At 45.0% G+C, this 21,046-nt stretch overlaps 1 protein-coding gene across 1 annotated transcript in view; it reads right to left on the bottom strand.

Annotated features, from left to right (window-relative positions):
- PLXND1 (plexin D1) overlaps positions 1–21,046 on the bottom strand; it is a 99,869-nt gene that overhangs the window by 17,137 nt on the left and 61,686 nt on the right. Inside the window, exons 9-24 of the mRNA XM_075831841.1 lie at positions 19,769–19,873; positions 18,626–18,715; positions 17,625–17,718; positions 15,910–16,073; positions 15,537–15,688; positions 14,973–15,072; positions 14,263–14,402; positions 13,564–13,737; positions 13,229–13,319; positions 12,805–13,077; positions 12,545–12,694; positions 10,011–10,125; positions 9,746–9,853; positions 9,165–9,277; positions 6,040–6,147; positions 1,290–1,420 (exon numbers count right to left, since the gene is read on the bottom strand). Coding sequence (XP_075687956.1) covers positions 1,290–1,420; positions 6,040–6,147; positions 9,165–9,277; positions 9,746–9,853; positions 10,011–10,125; positions 12,545–12,694; positions 12,805–13,077; positions 13,229–13,319; positions 13,564–13,737; positions 14,263–14,402; positions 14,973–15,072; positions 15,537–15,688; positions 15,910–16,073; positions 17,625–17,718; positions 18,626–18,715; positions 19,769–19,873 — 2,108 coding nt within the window. The remainder of the gene's footprint in view (positions 1–1,289; positions 1,421–6,039; positions 6,148–9,164; positions 9,278–9,745; positions 9,854–10,010; positions 10,126–12,544; positions 12,695–12,804; positions 13,078–13,228; positions 13,320–13,563; positions 13,738–14,262; positions 14,403–14,972; positions 15,073–15,536; positions 15,689–15,909; positions 16,074–17,624; positions 17,719–18,625; positions 18,716–19,768; positions 19,874–21,046) is intronic.

The following is a 21,046-nucleotide window of genomic DNA, read 5'->3' as shown; positions in this document are numbered from 1 at the left end:
GCTGTCCCTCTACCCTAAGACCCACCCCTCCTCGACAGGCTGCCCTACTATAAGCCCCACCCTTCCGACAGGCTGTCCTACTATAAGCCCCACTCCTCCTCAACACGCTACCCCACTATAAACCCCACCCCTCCTCGTCAGGCTGTCCTACTATAAGCTCCACAGCTCCTTAACAGGCTGTCCTACTATAAGCCCCACTACTCCTCGATACCCTGCTCCACTATAAACCCCACCCCTCCTCGACAGGCTGTCCTACTATAAGCCCCAGTCCCCTCACTACAGGCTATTCCACTATAAAACTAATCAGGCTGTCCCTCTACCATAAGTCCCACCCCTCCACAACAAGCTGTTCCACTATAAGCCTCACCCCTCCTCGATACGCTGTCCCACTATAAGACAGACTGACCCCTCCTCGACAGGCTGACCCTCTACCATAAGCCCCACCCCTCCACAACAAGCTGTCCCACTATAAGCCCCACCCGTCCTCAATAGGCTGTCCCACTACAAGACAGACCGGCCCCTCCTCGACAGGCTGTCCCACTATAAGACAGACCGACCCCTCCTCGACAGGCTGTCCCACTATAAGACAGACCGACCCCTCCTCGACAGGCTGTCCCACTATAAGACAGACCGACCCCTCCTCGACAGGCTGTCCCACTATAAGACAGACCGACCCCTCCTCGACAGGCTGTCCCACTATAAAACAGACCGACCCCTCCTCGACAGGCTGTCCCATTATAAGACAGACCGACCCCTCCTCGACAGGCTGTCCCACTATAAGACAGACCGACCCCTCCTCGACAGGCTGTCCCACTATAAGACAGACCGACCCCTCCTCTATAGGCTCTCACACTACCCAAAGCCCCAACCATTCTTAATAGGCTACACTATCCCGCTACCTCAAGCACAGCCCCAACTCTACAGGCTGTCCCACTATAAGACCGACCACTCTTCGACAGGCTGTCCCTCTACCCTAAACCCCACCCCTCCTTGAAGGCTATGCCACTACCCTAAGTCCCTACCCAATTATTTTTATATAAATGAAACACATAAGACCAAGTAGCAAAAACTATTAAAAAAAAAAAAGCTTAAAAATGTAAATTCATTCAAATGTAATAAACGTGAATGTTATATGTGAGATCTCGGATATAATTCTCACTTGCAGATTTTTTCCTTCTATGAAACACGTCCCTACATCAAGGCTTGAGGCTAAAGTAACCAAATGATGATAATGTTTTTCCTAATCGTCTCTTGTTCGTGTTAGATATAATGTGGAATATCGCTGGTACCTGTCTCGCACGACAAAGTCCTTTTGTGCCTCGACCGCGTGAATAAAAGTGATGAGGAAGTGACGGTTGCTGAGTAGAGTGGACAACGCCGCGGTTCCTTCCTCCATGTTTGTACGACAATTTTCTGGAACCTGCCACAGGGACAATGGGGATAAAAACTGTCCTTATAAGTGTTTATATGCAGCGTTGCAAGGGATTTATTGTGGAATTATCAAACACTGTTGTATGGTAGATATATGACAATATACTTTGTGTTTCGATTACTCGCCATTTTAAAGATCTCTGCTTACTCTCAGTGAATGGAAACGTTCTTGTTTCTATCCAGAGGATGAAAACCCATCATGTCAAAGTAACTTTTCACATCTTGTTACAGGGTATCAGAGCTCTCTATTGTAGTGAGCCATGTACCTGTGTCAGGTTGGATTCTAAGTCCAAACAAGAATGTTTCCATTTACTGACAGCTAGCAGAGACCTACCTGCAACCTATCAGATATGACTTTCTTGCTTTCCAATCGATAAGGGGGGGGGGGTAGGATTTATCATGTGGCACTTATCCACCTTCAAAGAGATTATGTGACTGTCCTCATTCCCTAGATTAATGTAATGAAATTTGATTATTTAGTCTTGGTATGATCTAGCCTTTAGTAGAATTTTTTTTCAAAATGTGTGACTATTAAAGAGGGAATGTAAAGAAGTTTCTTTAGTGTGCATTAAAAATGTCAAAACGGTTTTGTAATATCTTACTTCTAGGCTGAGATATGATAACTTGAATTTACAGGCCCGAAGCCTGAGGCTGCACTACTGAGAGATCCTGATGACTACATGTGCCCAACTGGTTTCTGTCAGTCGTCATGGAGACCATGCTCAGATCCAGATGACCAGATACATCAATATTTGCACATATACATATACAGGCAGGATGTAGATATTGATGTGGATGGGGTTTATATCCAGTATATACAAGTCCGGATCTCTCTGTATACCACATAAAAGTTACATTTTACAGTGAGGATGACAAACATGGCGCGTTGCCGGTGAACCAAGATTCCCCGTATTTTAAGTAAAAGAACCCTTTCCCGCCGCCCGGGTTTTATCCTCTTTCCAGTGACAAAACAAAACAGTCCAGATGATTTTCTTGTTTCCCCCACCTCAGGATTTAGGCCACAGGATTGAGGGATTTAAGTGTCGCAGCCCAAAAATTCTATAATGAGGATGAGGAGACGTCCTCACTAATCACATCACATAAACACACGGGACACTTCATTAACTCTAAATTCTACGCCAACCCTAAACTCAGCTCGGGTTTCAGCGCCCGGGATCAGCAGCGGGTTACGGGGATGTGGGAGATTGTGGTATTTTTACAAAACCTCTCTATATATAGTGCAGGGATTGGCAGCCATTACATACTGCTGTCTGAGGATCATGGGACTATAACCTCCACCATATAATACCCCGGTGTATAATGCTACTGATACCCGGAGAATACAATATCATTAGAACAATTGTCATGTTTTCTAAAGTCTTCCAATGAACCGTTGTAATGGTCAATGTTTTGTTTGTTGGGATGAAACTATGGGCAGGACAGGGAGGGAGCAGATGCAGAAAAGGCAAAGAAAAGGGATTGTACGGGGAGTGAACATAGGAAGGACAGGGAGAGAACAAAGACAGGACAGGGAGGGAATATAGATAGAACGGGGAGGGAACATAGGCAGGACGGGGAGGGAACATAGACAGGACGGGGAGACAACATAGTCAGGACGGGGAGACAACATATACATGACGGGGAGACAACATAGACAGGACGGGGAGACAACATAGACAGGACGGGGAGACAACATAGACAGGACGGGGAGACAACATAGACAGGACGGGGAGACAACATAGACAGGACGGGGAGACAACATAGACAGGACGGGGAGACAACATAGTCAGGACGGGGAGACAACATATACAGGACCGGGAGACAACATAGACAGGACGGGGAGACAACATAGACAGGACGGGGAGACAACATAGACAGGACGGGGAGACAACATAGACAGGACGGGGAGACAACATAGACAGGACGGGGAGACAACATAGACAGGACGGGGAGGGAACATAGGCAGGACGGGGAGGGAACATAGGCAGGACGGGGAGGGAACATAGGCAGGACGGGGAGAGAACATAGGCAGGACGGGGAGGGAACATAGACAGGACAGGGAGGGAACATAGACAGGACAGGGAGGGAACATAGGCAGGACAGGGAGGGAACATAGACAGGACAGGGAGGGAACATAGACAGGACAGGGAGGGAACATAGACAGGACAGGGAGGGAACATAGGCAGGACAGGGAGGGAACATAGACCGGACAGGGAGGGAACATAGGCAGGACAGGGAGGGAACATAGGCAGGACAGGGAGGGAACATAGGCAGGACAGGGAGGGAACATAGGCAGGACAGGGAGGGAACATAGGCAGGACAGGGAGGGAACATAGGCAGGACAGGGAGAGAACATAGGCAGGACAGGGAGGGAACATAGGCAGGACAGGGAGGGAACATAGGCAGGACAGGGAGGGAACATAGGCAGGACAGGGAGGGAACATAGGCAGGACAGGGAGGGAACATAGGCAGGACAGGGAGGGAACATAGGCAGGACAGGGAGGGAACATAGGCAGGACAGGGAGGGAACATAGGCAGGACAGGGAGGGAACATAGGCAGGACAGGGAGGGAACATAGGCAGGACAGGGAGGGAACATAGGCAGGACAGGGAGGGAACATAGGCAGGACAGGGAGGGAACATAGGCAGGACAGGGAGGGAACATAGGCGGGACAGGGAGGGAACATAGGCGGGACAGGGAGGGAACATAGGCGGGACAGGGAGGGAACATAGGCAGGACAGGGAGGGAACATAGGCAGGACAGGGAGGGAACATAGGCAGGACAGGGAGGGAACATAGGCAGGACAGGGAGGCAACATAGGCAGGACAGGGAGGGAACATAGGCAGGACAGGGAGGGAACACAGGCAGGACAGGGAAGGAACATAGGCAGGACAGGGAAGGAACATAGGCAGGACAGGGAGGGAACATAGGCAGGACAGGGAGGGAACATAGGCAGGACAGGGAGGGAACATAGGCAGGACAGGGAGGGAACATAGGCAGGACAGGGAGGGAACATAGGCAGGACAGGGAGGGAACATAGGCAGGACAGGGAGGCAACATAGGCAGGACAGGGAGGGAACATAGGCAGGACAGGGAGGGAACACAGGCAGGACAGGGAAGGAACATAGGCAGGACAGGGAAGGAACATAGGCAGGACAGGGAGGGAACATAGGCAGGACAGGGAGGGAACATAGGCAGGACAGGGAGGGAACATAGGCAGGACAGGGAGGGAACATAGGCAGGACAGGGAGGGAACATAGGCAGGACATGGAGGGAACATAGGCAGGACAGGGAGGGAACATAGGCAGGACAGGGAGGGAACATAGGGAGGATAGGGAGGGAACATAGAGAAAACCAGGAGGGAATATAGACAGGACAGGGAGGGAATATAGAGAGGGCAGGGAGGGAACATAGACAGGGCAGGGAGGGAACATAGACAGGACAGGGAGGGAACATAGACAGGACAGGGAGGGAACATAGACGGGACAGGGAGGGAACATAGACGGGACAGGGAGGGAACATAGACGGGACAGGGAGGGAACATAGACGGGACAGGGAGGGAACATAGACGGGACAGGGAGGGAACATAGACGGGACAGGGAGGGAACATAGACGGGACAGGGAGGGAACATAGACGGGACAGGGAGGGAACATAGACGGGACAGGGAGGGAACATAGACGGGACAGGGAGGGAACATAGGCGGGACAGGGAGGGAACATAGGCGGGACAGGGAGGGAACATAGGCGGGACAGGGAGGGAACATAGGCGGGACAGGGAGGGAACATAGGCAGGACAGGGAGGGAACATAGGCAGGACAGGGAGGGAACATAGGCAGGACAGGGAGGGAACATAGGCAGGACAGGGAGGGAACATAGGCAGGACAGGGAGGCAACATAGGCAGGACAGGGAGGGAACATAGGCAGGACAGGGAGGGAACACAGGCAGGACAGGGAAGGAACATAGGCAGGACAGGGAAGGAACATAGGCAGGACAGGGAGGGAACATAGGCAGGACAGGGAGGGAACATAGGCAGGACAGGGAGGGAACATAGGCAGGACAGGGAGGGAACATAGGCAGGACAGGGAGGGAACTTAGGCAGGACAGGGAGGGAACATAGACAGGACAGGGAGGGAACATAGGCAGGACAGGGAGGGAACATAGGCAGGACAGGGAGGGAACATAGACAGGACAGGAAGGGAATATAGAGAGGGCAGGGAGGGAAGATAGACAGGACAGGTAGGGAACATATGCAGTATATGGAGTAAATACAGACAGAATGAAAACGAGGAGAGATCAAGGGCAAGACGGGAAGCGAAAACAAGCAGAATATGGACAGAAGATAGGCAGGATGAGCATGGGGAGGCAACACATTCAGGATATAGAAAGAACATAGGCAGGGTGAGAAGGGAACTGAAGGCTGGAAAGAAGCAGAAATAGGCATACAGCAGCTTGAACTCCTTGACCTACGAGGCAGTAATGGAAACCCCCGAAATGGGTAGAAATAGCGGAAAATTTCCAATATTCAGAATATTTTGCCGATTATCTCTGGGGGACTTTCAGTCACACGGGGGGAAAATCTGATGTCAATAAATGGGGAATAGACTCACCTTCCATTCTGAGCTCAGTAAAGGGTGCGTCTCCGGTACCGGTATCCCCAGCTGGTTGTTGAAGTTCTGCGGGGGCAGGATGTAACATTCTTCATAGATGGAGGAACACTGTGAAAGGACGGGTCGTGAAAAATATGTCTCTTGAATGGTCCTACAGTTCTTCCTAATCTCTAGCATTTATAATTCTCACTACACATTGGGTTAAAGTGGAACTCTTCACACATATATATAAAAGCTCCACTACCCGAGAACATCCATATTCTTGCCGTTGGGTAAAGTATAACTATATTTAGTGCTGGTGTGTAGCTCAGTTTGTCAGGCGAGGGCTAAATAAGGCTTGAAAACTGACAACCACTTTTGTGAGACAAAAATATGCTCATAGGAGTTGTCACATCCCTTCCCCCACTCCTCTTGGCAGCTCATACAAAATGTATTACTCAGCAGGGGGCGACAATGACAACAGGAGAAATCTCCTCCCAAGAGAATGTAAAACTCTGTGCATCCTCGTAAGAAATGATGAGTGTGATATTTGGGATTAAAAAATAGGTATTTAGCAAAATGTATTTTAAAGGAATTTTTCACCAGTCACTGAAAGGGGTTTTGGACAATGCCTTTTTGTTTGAAGGTTTTCCAAATAATCACTTGATCACAGGGTGTTCTGCTGCTGGAAATCCTAGCGATCACTTGTGAACAAGTGTTCAATTTCCCTGCAGTGCCACCACAGGGGAAATTAGGAATTACACATGTACAGATATATTCCAAGACCAAAAGATGTTCTTTGTGCCTGTTCTTTGCTTTGGATAAAAGAAGAGGGTTCTGAATGAGGGACCCCTTACCCCTCGATTATATCAGAATTCACTATTAGGTATTTGAAAATGGGTTTTCTAAATCGGATAGCCCCTTTAACAGATTTAATGCACCACTGATATCACTAGCTTTGACTGACAATGATGATGATCTTTGCCCTTGTTTTTTATGAACCTAGAATGGGAAGTTGTGATAGAACATGAGACTATCACAATATGTCACCTTATTATATAGACATGTGGTTTCCTTCCTTTTTTCCACTTAAAATAAAGATGCCATCACCAGAACATGAGGATCTGCGGTCACCACAATCATCTCTTGGCGATGAGAACTCATTGTGACTTCCTCTATATATTTGCAGTTTAGTCTCACATCTCAGATTCCGTATACCGCCGGACCCCCCTGCAACTATCATTCCTCCTAGTGCCCGTGATGAAGCCCCCGCCACATCCATGGTCTTCATCCAAATCCCTACAATAGATACTAATTACAAAAGAAATAAAATGTGTCTGTTCTGTCTCCTGTGTAATTATCTGTGTATCTCTTATATATAAATAGGTCTCGTATCCACACACTGCAAATGGAAATGGGATTTTTAATCTGCGCCTCCGCAAGTTGCCGCTCCCATAAAACATAAAAACTTCTAATTCTCTCCATATTCTGCTGGTTTGAGTTTATTCTACTGCTCGCTGTTATCAGCCATTTCAAACTTGGAAGAGTCTGACTGTAGGACAAGTAAACACAATCTATTGTTCCCTGTTATCAACCATTTCCGGCTGGGTGAGGCTGACTGAACAGGTGAATACAATCTATTGTTCCCTGTTATCTGCCATTTTAGGCTAGAAGAGACGGACTGTAGGACAGATTAATACAAACTATTGTTCTCTGTTATCAGACATGTCAGGCTGGGGGGAGGATGACTGTAGGACAGGTGAATACAATCTATTGTTCTCTGTTATCAGACATTTCAGGTTAGGTGAGACATTGTAGGACAGATGAATACAATTTTTTGTTCCCTGTTATCAGTCTGGGGAGAGGCTGACAATAGGACAGGTGAACACACTCTATTGTCCCCAGTTATCAGTCATTTTAGGCTAGGTGAGACGGACTGTGGGACAGGTGAATACAATCCATTGTTCCCTGTTATCAGCCATTTCAGGCTGAGCAAAGGCTAACAGTAGTGTTCATCAATTGGAGACACAATTCCATCCATATGTGTGACTGGTACCAGCGTCTCCTCTGCTGCACTATTACAAGCCGCCTGCTATAGGGTAAAGGCCCTTTCACACCGCCCGATAAGCGGCCGGTGCAGCGAGTGCCGATCAACAGCTCGTTTGCTCCTGTCACACGGAGCTATGTATGGGACGAGCGCTCAATACTCCGATCGCTCGTCCCCATACGTTATTATCCTGTCGGCAGTACATTGTTTACCCAGGGAGACGTGCTGCCGACAACGATAATATTTCACTTTTTTAACCCCTTAAGGACACGGCCAATTTTGGTCTTGAGGACAGAGCAATTTTTTTACATTTCCCTCTTTGCATCCCGACGCTCATAACTCTTTTATTTTGTGTACGACGTAGTTGTATGAGACTTTGTTTTTTGCGGGACGAGTTGTACTTTATGTAGGTACCATTTTTTGGTACAAATACATTATCGTTTAATTTCTATAAATTTTTATTTTGGCGAAAATGCAGAAAAAAAGCAGTTGCGCAGCAGTTTTAATTTTTTTTTTTTTTACACCATACGCCAATCATCATAAATAATGTTATACATTTGTTGTACAGGTTGTTACGGTCGGGGCGATACCAAATATGTCTATATTATTTCATGTTTTGGGACTTCAATGGACCCTGGGCTGTCTGGCCATACGAGTTGTGGGCTTTGATCGCGTCACAGTCATATTCTGTGACGCGATCAATGTGCAGCCCCCCCCTCTTTGAACGCCGCGATCAGCTTTCATCGCGGCGTTCAAAGGGTTAACGGCAGAGAGAAAATGTTTCTCTCCTCTCCGCTGTCAGAGCGGGGCCGTGGCTGTGTATTACAGCCGTTGCCCCGCTCTCGATCGCCCGCAGAGACGGCTGTCACACAGGACGAGAATGCTCGTCCTAACGCTCAGGACAAGCATTCTCGTCTTGTGTCGGCAACCAGTTAAAACGATACGACCAGCAGATGATAGAGTGTTTGCTCGTTTATCTGCTGATCGTTCCCCTGTTTACACTGGGCAATTATTGGAAACGAGCGTTATATGAACTAATGATTTGCCCGATAATCGTCCTGTGTAAAACCCCCTTTACTGTTCTTTTAGGCTGCTTTACCTTTGGAAAGAAAGTGCGGGTGACGAAGTGTTTGTACTCCAGGAATGGGATTCCTTGGCTGCGGTTCAACTCCTTGGTCAGGTCTGTCATATCGGTCTGCAGTTCTGCAAATCCTACAAAGAAAAAAACGGAAACTTTACCGACAAATCAAGAATCCTGCACTGAAAACCCGGGATAATCCAGGTGATAGGAAGAAACTGACAGCTTACACCCAGTAGTGTAGCTATAGGGGAGCAGGGGTATCAGCCACATTTGGGCCTCAAATCTTGGGGGGGCCCAAATGAATACCGGATCTTAATATTATATTGTATTGTATTGTAGTGGGCCAAGATAAATCATTAGCACCAGGACCATAGGGCATCACACTCCACCTCTGCTTGCATCCACATCATAATGAATTTCCATAAAAACAAGTGCATTTGAATTAAATGGTAACTTTACTGCCCAGCGTGCACTGGCGTATCTCCAAGTCCGATGTCAGATCGGGCAAGAGATCGGAATTGGAGGGACACTTTAGAGAAATGTTGTATTTGCCACATTCACAGGTGACGCTGCTGCAAAAAAGTGATCTCTTTCTTTACCTTTCCGAATCTCCTCCCGTATCTGGGACTCCATCTCCTCCATCTGCACCAGAGTTTTCTGCCAATAACGCTCGGCCCTGCGACTCTTGGTGCAGAAAACAAAGAGAGCTAAAAAATGAGAGAAAGAATGAGAGGAGAGAGATGACAGCTTTAAGATCAGCCGGGTTGACAAATGGTCACATCATACAGGTGACCCCGATAATCCCCCAATGGGGCGCTGGTAAACTAGAAAGTCAACTGTACGAGTGTTGGGTGTGAAACTTACCCACTACACAGAGTAGTAACAATACGACGAAGACGACGATGGAGACGATGATTGACGTTTCTATCCCGGCCAAATGCAGCATGGTGATGGTCTGGTTGAATTTACCCACTTGTATCTATGTAATGCAAAAATATATATATAGTGACACATACACTGCAGGCGACGGAAAGTGACACTCGTATCAGTCAGGCTGAAAGTGACTACACACTCGTACCTGCCAATGACAACCTGACAACACTTCACACTTGGTTTTCACAAGGGAACGTGTCACTTTTCGTCGTCGTAGAAGAGTTTGAATAAATTAAAAAAAATATATATTCTCTGCATATAATAATAGCTCCATGCTCTGATATAAATGATGAAAACGCTGCCATACACAAAGCAAATGTATACCTAATATTATATAGAACGGGCAAGGATATGGGATTGGGGTAAAAGTAACAACGTTATATATTATTGTGCCCATGGGGATGGGAATTGGCTCCAATTTGAGGCAAGCTCAAAGAATTTCCACGTAAACATGTTAAGGGGTTAAAGCTAAGTGCACCCACTATGCAACCCAGTAAACATTGGGGGCAGCCTTCTCATTAAACTAGTGCAACGTATAGGAATCCCTGCTCACAGCCAATCAGTATCACCGAGAGAGCTCGTGATGATGCTGATTGGCTGAGAGTCTGGGTGTAGGCGGGGTTTACTTCACACTGCACCGCCCACTTGACCAGTAAATTGAGAAGGTGGAAGGACTGTGCAGCTTCAATGGTTCTTTGGGTTGTATAGTGGCTAAACTTGGCTTGAATAAGGCTAAGATGCAATACCAAACACAGCCACATGGACAAGCTGATTCAGGAAAAAAGCAGACCCTTTTTTTTTTTAATTCTGAACAACCCCTTTAAGACCAAGATCTTTGTAACTCATTGGCAAGTCAACAACGTATCCATCAGTTCCCTTCATTTTACATTGTTCCCAGCCCAATGGGGAATTTCCGATTTTATAGGGGATTTCAGCCATTCTCTTACAGTAAAGGCTTCCATCATCTGACCAGACTTCAGGATTTTATTTTCGTTTCATGGAAAGATAAAGCCAAGAATAGAGAACAAGGATTATTTTGATCATTTTCATTTTTGATGAAGGGTTTTGCCAGCATGTGACCATTGTAAATTACTAGATATTTGCTGTGTAGCTCTGGGTCATTCTAAGACAATGAACACAACTGAAAAGAGTGCAGCTGGACAACCTCAGATATTACAAGGGTAACATAAAACGCGGTTACATGAAATAACTGGTTTAGTCCAGCAGAAATCAGCCATTATCCATGAACTCATCAGACATCAGCCATGGACTCATCAGACATGGACTCATCAGACATGGACTCTTTAGGAACAAGTGGAAAATATGTGATCCTGTGCTGGTATGTTTAAAAGGAAATGGTATTCCAACTTTATTTCAGATAAAATTGTATGGAGGTAGCTGCCTCAGCAGTAAGCCTACGCGTTTGTTTCAGACAGATCGCCTGTCCTTAGTCAAGGCACATTATAAAGGCTGCAAACAAAACAACCTGCATTTATATCCGGTCAGTTCTCCATTGAAATTTTTCCCGTTTCACTTAGTGTCCAATCAATGTAACAAATACTCTTTAGCCATGGACTGATCAACCATCAGTCATGGACTTATTAACCATGGACTCATCAGGCAGGTCCTTATTAGCCATGGACTCATCAGCCATCAACCATGGACTCATCAGTCATGGACTCATCCGACATCAGCCATGGACTCATCAACCACAGATTTATCAACATCATCCATGTACTTATTAGTCATGGACTCATCCGCGATCAACCATGGACTCATTAACCATCAGGCATGGACTCGTCAACCACAGATTTATCAACATCATCCATGTACTTATCAGTCATGGACTCATCCGACATCAGCCATGGACTCATTAAACCATCAGGCATGGACTCGTCAACCATGGTCTCATTCAAGGATACATTGGACTTGGGGATAGGAAGGACTTGGGGATAGAAAAAGAATCAGTAGAGATGGTCATAACTAAATATGCCAAACTGTAGTTATAGAGAGTGCAGAGATGGTTGAAGCAGTTTTGGTGACCATCACAATGATGAAGTGGTCAAGTGATGAATTTTGGTAGAAGTTTTTATGACGGTCATGTGGTCATATCCTTTTCACGACCCTTTGCTGAAGTTTTGCAGACCATTATGAAGTGGTGGTCATGTGAGGTGTTGTAGTTGAAGTTTTGATGACCATCAAGAGAATGAAGGTGAGACCATGTGACGTCGACAACCAGTAAATGTAGTCAAACATGGTAAATATTAACCAAGATAACACCATTTTCATGACTTTAAGGTAATAACGAATGACTGGGACCAGTCAATGGATAACTATCCTCCTTACAATGGTAATAATAGAGCAATATTATATGGTGAAGGATATGTTGACCGGTGATATGATGATGACATTGACGAGGACATTGTTCAGATGACATGAAAATCTCAGTACCCGTTACTACTTACCGTGACAGGTAGGTAGTGTTCCGATGAACTTAATGATTCATTGATGCTACAGTGAATAACTTTGTCATTAAAGACGATCAGCTCGCAGGGAATTTGTCCAACCTTCACTTGATATTCATCCACCCTCAAGCCAAGCTCATCATGTTCTTTCTGTTAGACATCAGGAAAACAAACATTTAGACAAGAATCGAACCTCATTAACTCAATGCGTGATTTCTTCCATGACTCCAAGTAAAGGTATCACTTTCTGGATTTCTTACATGTATCACTAGAGTCAAAGGTTCCCCGACATGGTGCTTGATCAACTTCTCCTTCTTAGCAGTGAAGAACATTGGGTCGGGCTGATACTCCAAGCTGAATCGGTCGCCTAAATGTTCCTCTGCAGTTGGGTCGTCATTTAGGTCGGTTCTCTCATCGGAAACATAGACGCCATTGATGTAGAACCCCACACTGACATTTTTTCTCTCCAGGGTGGAGTTTGGCGCAGTGGGGGAAGGGCACGTGATCATCACGTCACTGAGAACGGTGCAGTTCTGGGAAGAGTAATGTAAGGGTCAGGCATGGTTTCTGAAGATCTATGGCCTCCTTTAACTCAGCAGAACATATTCCAGCTGTGTAGACCCAACCTTATCCATTGCTCATGACTTCATTTACCACTGTTCTTCTAGAAATAGGAATACTCACCATTAATCCCCCCTTGTGATTTTTGATCTTCATCTTTATATCTTGTACCATGTTGAATCTTTCTCCAGTCAATGTGATGATCCGGCCACCGCTGAGGACAACATAAAACACATTGTAAGCGTGCAAACTTTGACAAGTGCTTCAGCCATTATGATGTGTCCACCTAACTCTGTGACTGTCTTGGAAGGGTGATCATCTGAATACAGGCCCCATTACGAACTGTCAAAGTGCCCGTCAGTCAATGTAAGCAAAGGAAAGGTTACTTTGTGTCTGATGTACCATCACTTGGTACCATCTGTAGTCCTCATGGTGTGGAACCCATAAGATGTCCTTACCTCATGTGACTACTCCGGGGCTCCATACTGCCGATTACTGGGTTTTCCTTGTACTGAAATGTGAGGTTGCCATTCAGACACGACCTCCGTTCAAACTGGACACAGACGTTGACGCTAATGGTGGGAATGGACCCTATAAATGGAACAGTGCACCGAATGCTATTCTCCGTTCGCCTGATAAAATAACGTAAAGGAGAAGACATTCAGATGAAGGATGGAAACCAGTAGAAGAAAGGGGATGGATAAAAAGATACTAAAGGCCCTTTTACACCAGGCGCTTATCGTGCAGACGAGCGTTCATATATCGATGCTGATAATTGTGCTGTGTAAACAGGGAAACGATCAGCAGATGAACGAGCAAACACTGGATCATCCGCTGATCGTATCGTTTTAAAAAACTAAAATATTCTGGTTGTCGGCCGCACATCTTGGTGTTTACAGAGAGACGCGCTGCCGACATGATAATAATGTATGGGGACAAGCAATCGGAGTAACGACCGCTCGTCCCCATCCATAGCTCCGTGTGACAGGATCAAACGAAGACCGATCAACGATGTCTCGTTAATCGGCGCTCGCCGCATCGGCCTATTGTCGGCCGGTGTAAAAGGCCCTTAAGACTTCAATTCCGATGGTGGTAACTGGAGACTTCTGAGATAAGAGGAAACATTTTGTGATTATGTAGTTTATTTTGTAGCTCACACAAGGTCTCTGCAGTCCAGGGTTTCATTAAACAGAACATGAACTTCTCCACCGATGTCTAGTTGTTTGCCGGATATGGTGATCTTTGTTCCTCCAGCTCTGGGGCCAAGATTTGGAAACAGATTGAAGACTTCTGGTAACTGCAAACACCCAAAATATGGAAAGATCTGTGGTACATGCTTGAAATCATAATGACATAATAGCCTAACAGAGGGACTCCATGAAGAACCTAGCTCACACTCTACCACGACCACCATCAATGGCAAGTGATGTTTTTTTATTCATCACTTCTAAAATTCTTTGCCTGCCCCCCACTACCTGTCCATCTTTGAGGTGATTGACCAGTGGAGACGGGCCCCCCTCTACTACCATAGTGGCTGCTACTCTGGTAGTTACACTCATAAAGAATATCAATGTATCCTCTGCAAAGAGCCAATAAAGAAACACTCAAGGCGGAACGGATACACTATGCTTTGCCTAGTGCAGGGTCTGCGGGGGCGGAGCATGATATTTAAGAACACCAAGGAGAGTATACCTGTCAGGCTCCGCCCCCGCAGATCCTGCACTAGACATAGCAGTGTTTATCTTCTGCCAAGAGTTTTTCTTAAATGTGACTTGGTCCATTCCAGCTGGAGTATCTAGATACTTTCATTACTAAATTTCTGAGACATAACAGATATTCCAATATAATCAGTTAACAGTAAACTTACCATAAAATAATATTTTTCCTTGGATCTACCTCTCCCATTGACGTCCACGGACACCCAGTCACTGAGCTCTGTTGGGGACTCTCCGGTCTCACACACAATCCTTTAAATAAAGAACACAATGTACAATGTCGACAATACCTCTATATGTCACTGTAATAAAAAGCGGATCCAATAGTAGATCCCATAATATATACGCATCATGATGACTAAAATTTGGAATAGGTGGCTTTTACTCTGCAGCATTACATGCTATTGTCTGCTTTTATCAGGCATTTAAAATAGTCAAATCTGTCATTATCAGGGTTATTACTCAGCTTTCCCAGTGTCCCGAACGGTAAAGCTGACTAGTTATGGCGTTATATGGAATAGAAAATGCATTCCTGCAGAACTATGTGGTGACATGTCCTGTAATGACAACCAGATTGGTTGTCACCCAGCTTTCTTAGACACCTGAAAAATTGCGCTACTTATGCAGTCGGCCATATTGGTTTCCATAAGGACTTTTATTTACTGGGTATTTAAGGTGGTAATGCCTTATAATTAATAATTGTGTGTAACACTCACTCTTCGGACACCAGATATCTCTCCATGACGGGGAAGCAAGGAACGTCTCCGATCTTCACTTTGTCAACAATGTCGCTAAAGCGACTCCCAAGATTACGCCCTTGTATAGTGAGCAATGTGCCTCCGAGCAGGGGGCCGCTCACCGGCTCTATCTGCAAAGGGAAGGAAATGAGCAAACCGCGTTATTAAAATTACATGAGCTGCACAGCGAGTCCCCAGAGCTCCTGATAATGTCGCCATATTTATGAGCCAGATCCGTTAATTGTAATAATGAGCAGGTCTTCATGGGGAAAACATTGCAAGTTTATATTAAAAGCAGATTTTATTTTCCAAAAATTATGGCCTCATTCCAGAAATATATAGTTGGTGCTACCTTCCTAATCTCAGGGGATGGACAGGTGTTCTGCATGGGCAGCAGTTCACTGTTCAGCCTGCAGGAGGCGCTGCTCTCACTCCACGTGCACAGGTGTCCTAAATCTGTCCGTCCAAGGCATCGAGAGCAGTCCGTGGTTTCTGAAGCGCAGTTATAGACTTCAACTGGAAGACAAAATGCAGATTCAGAGCCTCATCTTAATGTCAAAGAGAAGGTGAAGAAGAATCTTTCTTAAAGAGCAACTCCCCCCTTAAATAAAGTGTCTATAACTTTTCTATCAAGTTGTTTCAAATCCTATTTACACCCCAGTTATGAAGTCCAAAAAGACAGGCCTGCAATATGGGACATACCAGAATCTGGGCAAGCTGGGTGACAACCCCTTTAGTGGCCATATTGGTTGCAACTAAGCTTATCCAGAATCAGACGCAGCTAAACGGATGTCTGTCTGTCTCACAGCACTTGTCCCTAGTGCTTACTACTTTTGCTCATTGACTTGGAAATTAAAGGAGATGGGCACTTTAAAAATGCAAATTTCGCTTTAAATACAATTTACATAACATTTGCATAAATGTTATTGTGATGATCTTGTCATCCTATTGTATACGCCAGTCACATATACTCCTACACAAAGCTGGCTTATTCTAAGCTCTGATATCACAAGTTCCAGCAACCCCTACTGATTCAGTGTCTGCTGATTTTCATTCTAGGAGTTGTAGTCTTCCCATAAAAAATGGCACAGTAGTCAGATGTAGAAATAACAAACACTCCCAGAATTTAGTGCAGTTTAGGGGTGTGTCTGTTGACACAATATCGACTGATTCCAAGCAGCAGTCAAAAGAATTGTGAATGCAGCTCTGGATGTGACTGGAGTATGAAACGATGTAACTCAGGATAATTCAAGAAGATAAGTAAAGCAAAATTCTTCCTATTTATATGTAGATTATATGTAGATGTAAACTGTAAAACCATGTGGTAGGGAAGCAATTACATACAGACACTTCATGCTATATTTAACATTGTATGTAGTTAACTAGCAAAAACATTTCCCAAAAATTTCCTTTACAATGTGTCTGCTCCCATTCCAAGCAGACAGTCCGCCCAGGGGTCATCATGCAGACCATATATCCTATGTGTTTACTGTAAAGATCTCCCCCTGTCTGCACAGGGGCGTAAAAAATGATTAGACATCCCAAAAGTCTGAACTCCCGGACTCTTCCTCCCACACTGATAAAACTTCCTGAGTCTTTCTTCAGGGTAACTTTTATGACTTTTAAAAAGAACAGTGGCCAAATTCATCATCCTGAGCTGTCGCCTTGTATATATTATATATCATTTAGTGTAAGAATGACAGGCCGGCCTCTCTCCAACATTTACGAGATATATCAGACATGATGGGAAAACACAAAGAAAAGGTATTTTGCAAACTCTATTTCAGGAAACGTGTTCTGCATGTATCTTAGGGATGGTCACTGTATCATTCATGTTAATATTAAGGGAGTCTGGAGTTGCCCTTTAAAAAATTCTCGAAGCAGAAAATCATGGCCACAAGTCCCCCACCCCCCAATCTGTACGTTCTTGCTCCATCTGGGTACCGCTGGCACTGCCTAGTGTCTGATTTTATCCATATGCAATATAATAACACAATAAATCCTATCTAATAAACCTAATATACAAGATAATAAATGCAATAGCCACGATAAATGCGATTATCTCACCAGCCAGCATGTGCGGATTGTCAAGAAATTGTCCAGAATGGTCCATTAGCTGCAAATTCACTGGGAATTTCTGGCTGCTCTCAGATGTGTGGAGCTGGTAGGAGGAAAAATGGTCGATCAGTGCTGGGTCCTGGAGACAGACGTATCGTGTCCCTCTCTAGGGAGGTCATCAACCCTTGAGATATATGGGCGCACCTCTAGACCCAGAAGGAGGCCACAGGTCTGGAGACAGAGACCTAAATCCAATACTACGTCTTGCAGGAACTTTGCGCCTTTGAAATGAACAAGTTTCCATGATTTGCTATCCGGAGCGATGGACATTCCCAGTTAAGTGGTCATCAAAGCCGAGGTAGCCTGACCATTTACTGGGTGCTGGGACCCTTCCTCTCAGGACACAAATTGGGGTCCAAGATCCTGGACACCCATCACGTAACTAGGATGATTTGCCATTCAGAAGTCTAAGAAAGCTGGGTAACAACCAATATGCCACCAGGCTTTCTGAGTCTCCTGCATGATAAAGCATCCTAGTTATGCAGCGATACATCCGCTGCTCCCTTATCAATATATCTAAACGATTAGCCATTCAGGTGACTCAGAAATCAGGTTGACAACCTTTTGATATAGGCTGTTACTCAGCTTTCCTAGAGACAGATAAATTATAATTATTATAATTTGCATGGTTTTTGTGGGGTAACATCCATCATATGCGCACTGGAGTTACAGGGGCGAGCGGAGGTTGCAGTGGTACCCAGCCCCGGGTGCTTGAGGGGGCCCAACGTCCACTCCACCACATTAGGACACCACTCCTGGAGAAGGTCTGGTCCAGATTTTGCAGATGATGGAGAGCGGAGGAGTTGTGTCCATGAAGGACGGTCACTATCCCAGTAATGGACACACAATGGGGTCAGTATACATATAGACTGGCTGTGACATACACGGGGTGACACTATAGCAGGATCACACATGCAGCACTGATACATATAGAAGATCATGCTCCTCACCAGGACGTTGCTGCACAGGACCAACGTGGAATTTAACCATCTGGCCGGGAAGTTCTGTTCTGCTCCAAAGTCACATTCCAAGGGGAGATCCTGGAGGGCGAGAGACATAGAAAACATCTGCCGGGTCTGCAGCGCCGCTATCTTTATACTGTACGAGCCCATCCACTGAGCGCTTCTGTGTATATGTTAGTGGGAACTTCCAGAACACTACGGCCTTTGTATGTGGAGATAGAGAAGCTAATGTGCAGTGCTGCAGAATATCTAAAAGGGGTTTCTCATGAAGACAACCCCTGTTAATATGCCTTATTAGGGTATATGGATGTCATAGTGGGGGGTATCCCGCTCAGGACCTCCTCTATGAGCAAACAGATTCCATGTAATACTACATTTCCCCTGTAGTGGCCGCTGCAGGGGAAGTGTCTAGCTGGCAGACAAACCAGAACTGTGGCGATCAACTGAGACAACCCCTTTAATGCTACAAATAATTATATATTTGTATATAAATAATTGAAAATTAGATCTATACCAGGAGGCGGAGTTCTGGAGTGGTCACTTAAGGGACATCTACACCCAATAGAAAGTTTTAGGTACAGTATGTAATAAAAAAAACAAAACGAATGGCACTCCAATCCTGATGCTTAATTTGATGGAGCCTTGTCAAGAGAAGATTGGATAAGAAAGAGACATATGGAAGAAAGAGATAAGGGGCTGCCAGACATATCTAATGCCACTTATTTCAGACAACTAAAAATACAACCCAGTTGACATCAGGGTTGACTGGCACCATAGATGTAACATGGTCAGTGGATCCAAATGATATTAGGGTATATAGACAATAAAATCTAATTTCTATGGCCAGCTTTAAAAATAAGGGCCTCTATAATGGGAGTAACAGGGGCGGGGCTGTGACAACTTCTAGAAAAGTTGTCACCACTAAAAAATTATGAATTTTCTGCAATTTAGATGGAATTTTCCTTACCAATCCCTCATTATTTCCATTTTGGGGTGCGGTATAATACCTCTAGCCACATACAATGGTTTCCTAGCGTCATAAGAAGTTACTGATATGACTTACAGAATTTCAAACTATATTATAGCCCCGGCTCCTGACCATATTCATGTCTGCAGTAGTAGATACGTTACCTTGGACATGTTGACATTTGCGACAGACAGGATGAAGTTCTTGGGGATACCCGTTGGTGTAGGTACAATGTGCCTGGTGGAAATCTGGGGACAATCTGTGCTGTTCTATGTAAGATAAATAAAAATGTCAGTAAGGTGCCGCACAGCTGCCGTATTAAATAGTGCTGTAAATTATTTTATTTTTTATATTTATGTCTCTGTTTATTATATTTAATCTCTCACCCCAAATGTAGGAACTGCATTTACATTACTATATATGTGTGGTCCATGTTCCCTCGATAGGATAACCTTTCTGCCTGGATCCAAATTTTTTTTTTTACAGAACCTGAACCACAAATATGGCCTTTTCCAGCCGTGGGTCTGTACAAACATCAGTTTAAGTGGGAGCAAGGGCAGTTTGCAATGATACTACACCATATGACTGTGGCAATCAACGTTAGTTCCCATAATGCACTGCATAAAGGGAACATAACATCACGTTTGGGATTTGGATCTATTACTGGACTTTTTGAAATGGGATTTTTTTCTGTTACTGAAAATATACTATAGGGAGCTATCAGATCGTCTCATTAAGAGGCCCGGGGGTTTCAGCTGACCTTGGGTTGATGAATATGTTTTTATCCTGGTAAAAATCTAAACACAACACGCAAATCAGTCTGAGGGTCAAAGGACAAGAAGAAAAATCACATGACCAAAATGGAATGGAACAGAGGAAAAGCAGATCGCCCAGACTTCCCCCTAGTGCCCCTTAAGTGTAGCCACCACACTCATGGTTTTGTCCATTTTTTTTTAATGAGCTGCTGCTATTTCTTTTTTCTTCACTTATCTTTCTACATTTTACCCTTCTATCCTCTGTAAGACCTATGCCTGGCTCTTTCCCTTACTGCATACTCCTTCTAGGCTGCACCTACATGATAAAAAACAACTATAACCTCTATCATTTATCATGCTCTGCTTCAACTTTTGCAATACCTTTTTATTTGGGCTTTCAGCAACCAACCTGGCATTATTTTAGTGCACCTACCCTCTGCAATCTCCCAGCGGCTTTTTCAAGCAATTTTTTTACTTTTTTCTATTTCCCATATTGTGCAGAAGGCAGGGCATAGTGATAATATAGTGCAGAATAGTGCAAGGCTCAAGAAGGAATGAACTATTTGCCCAAAAAGACTTTATCAGCACACGTATAAAGAACATAATAGAGTACGGCAGGAAGTGGTGTGGGTTGACATATTTCTTTAGTCTTAAGTCATATGATCTCATGGGATTTTATACTGTACT

The sequence above is a fragment of the Rhinoderma darwinii genome, chromosome 7 (assembly GCF_050947455.1).
Source record: "Rhinoderma darwinii isolate aRhiDar2 chromosome 7, aRhiDar2.hap1, whole genome shotgun sequence".
NCBI lineage: Eukaryota > Metazoa > Chordata > Amphibia > Anura > Rhinodermatidae > Rhinoderma > Rhinoderma darwinii.
The sequence above is the reverse complement of the archived record's forward strand: the minus strand, read 5'-3'. Positions and strand labels throughout refer to the sequence as shown.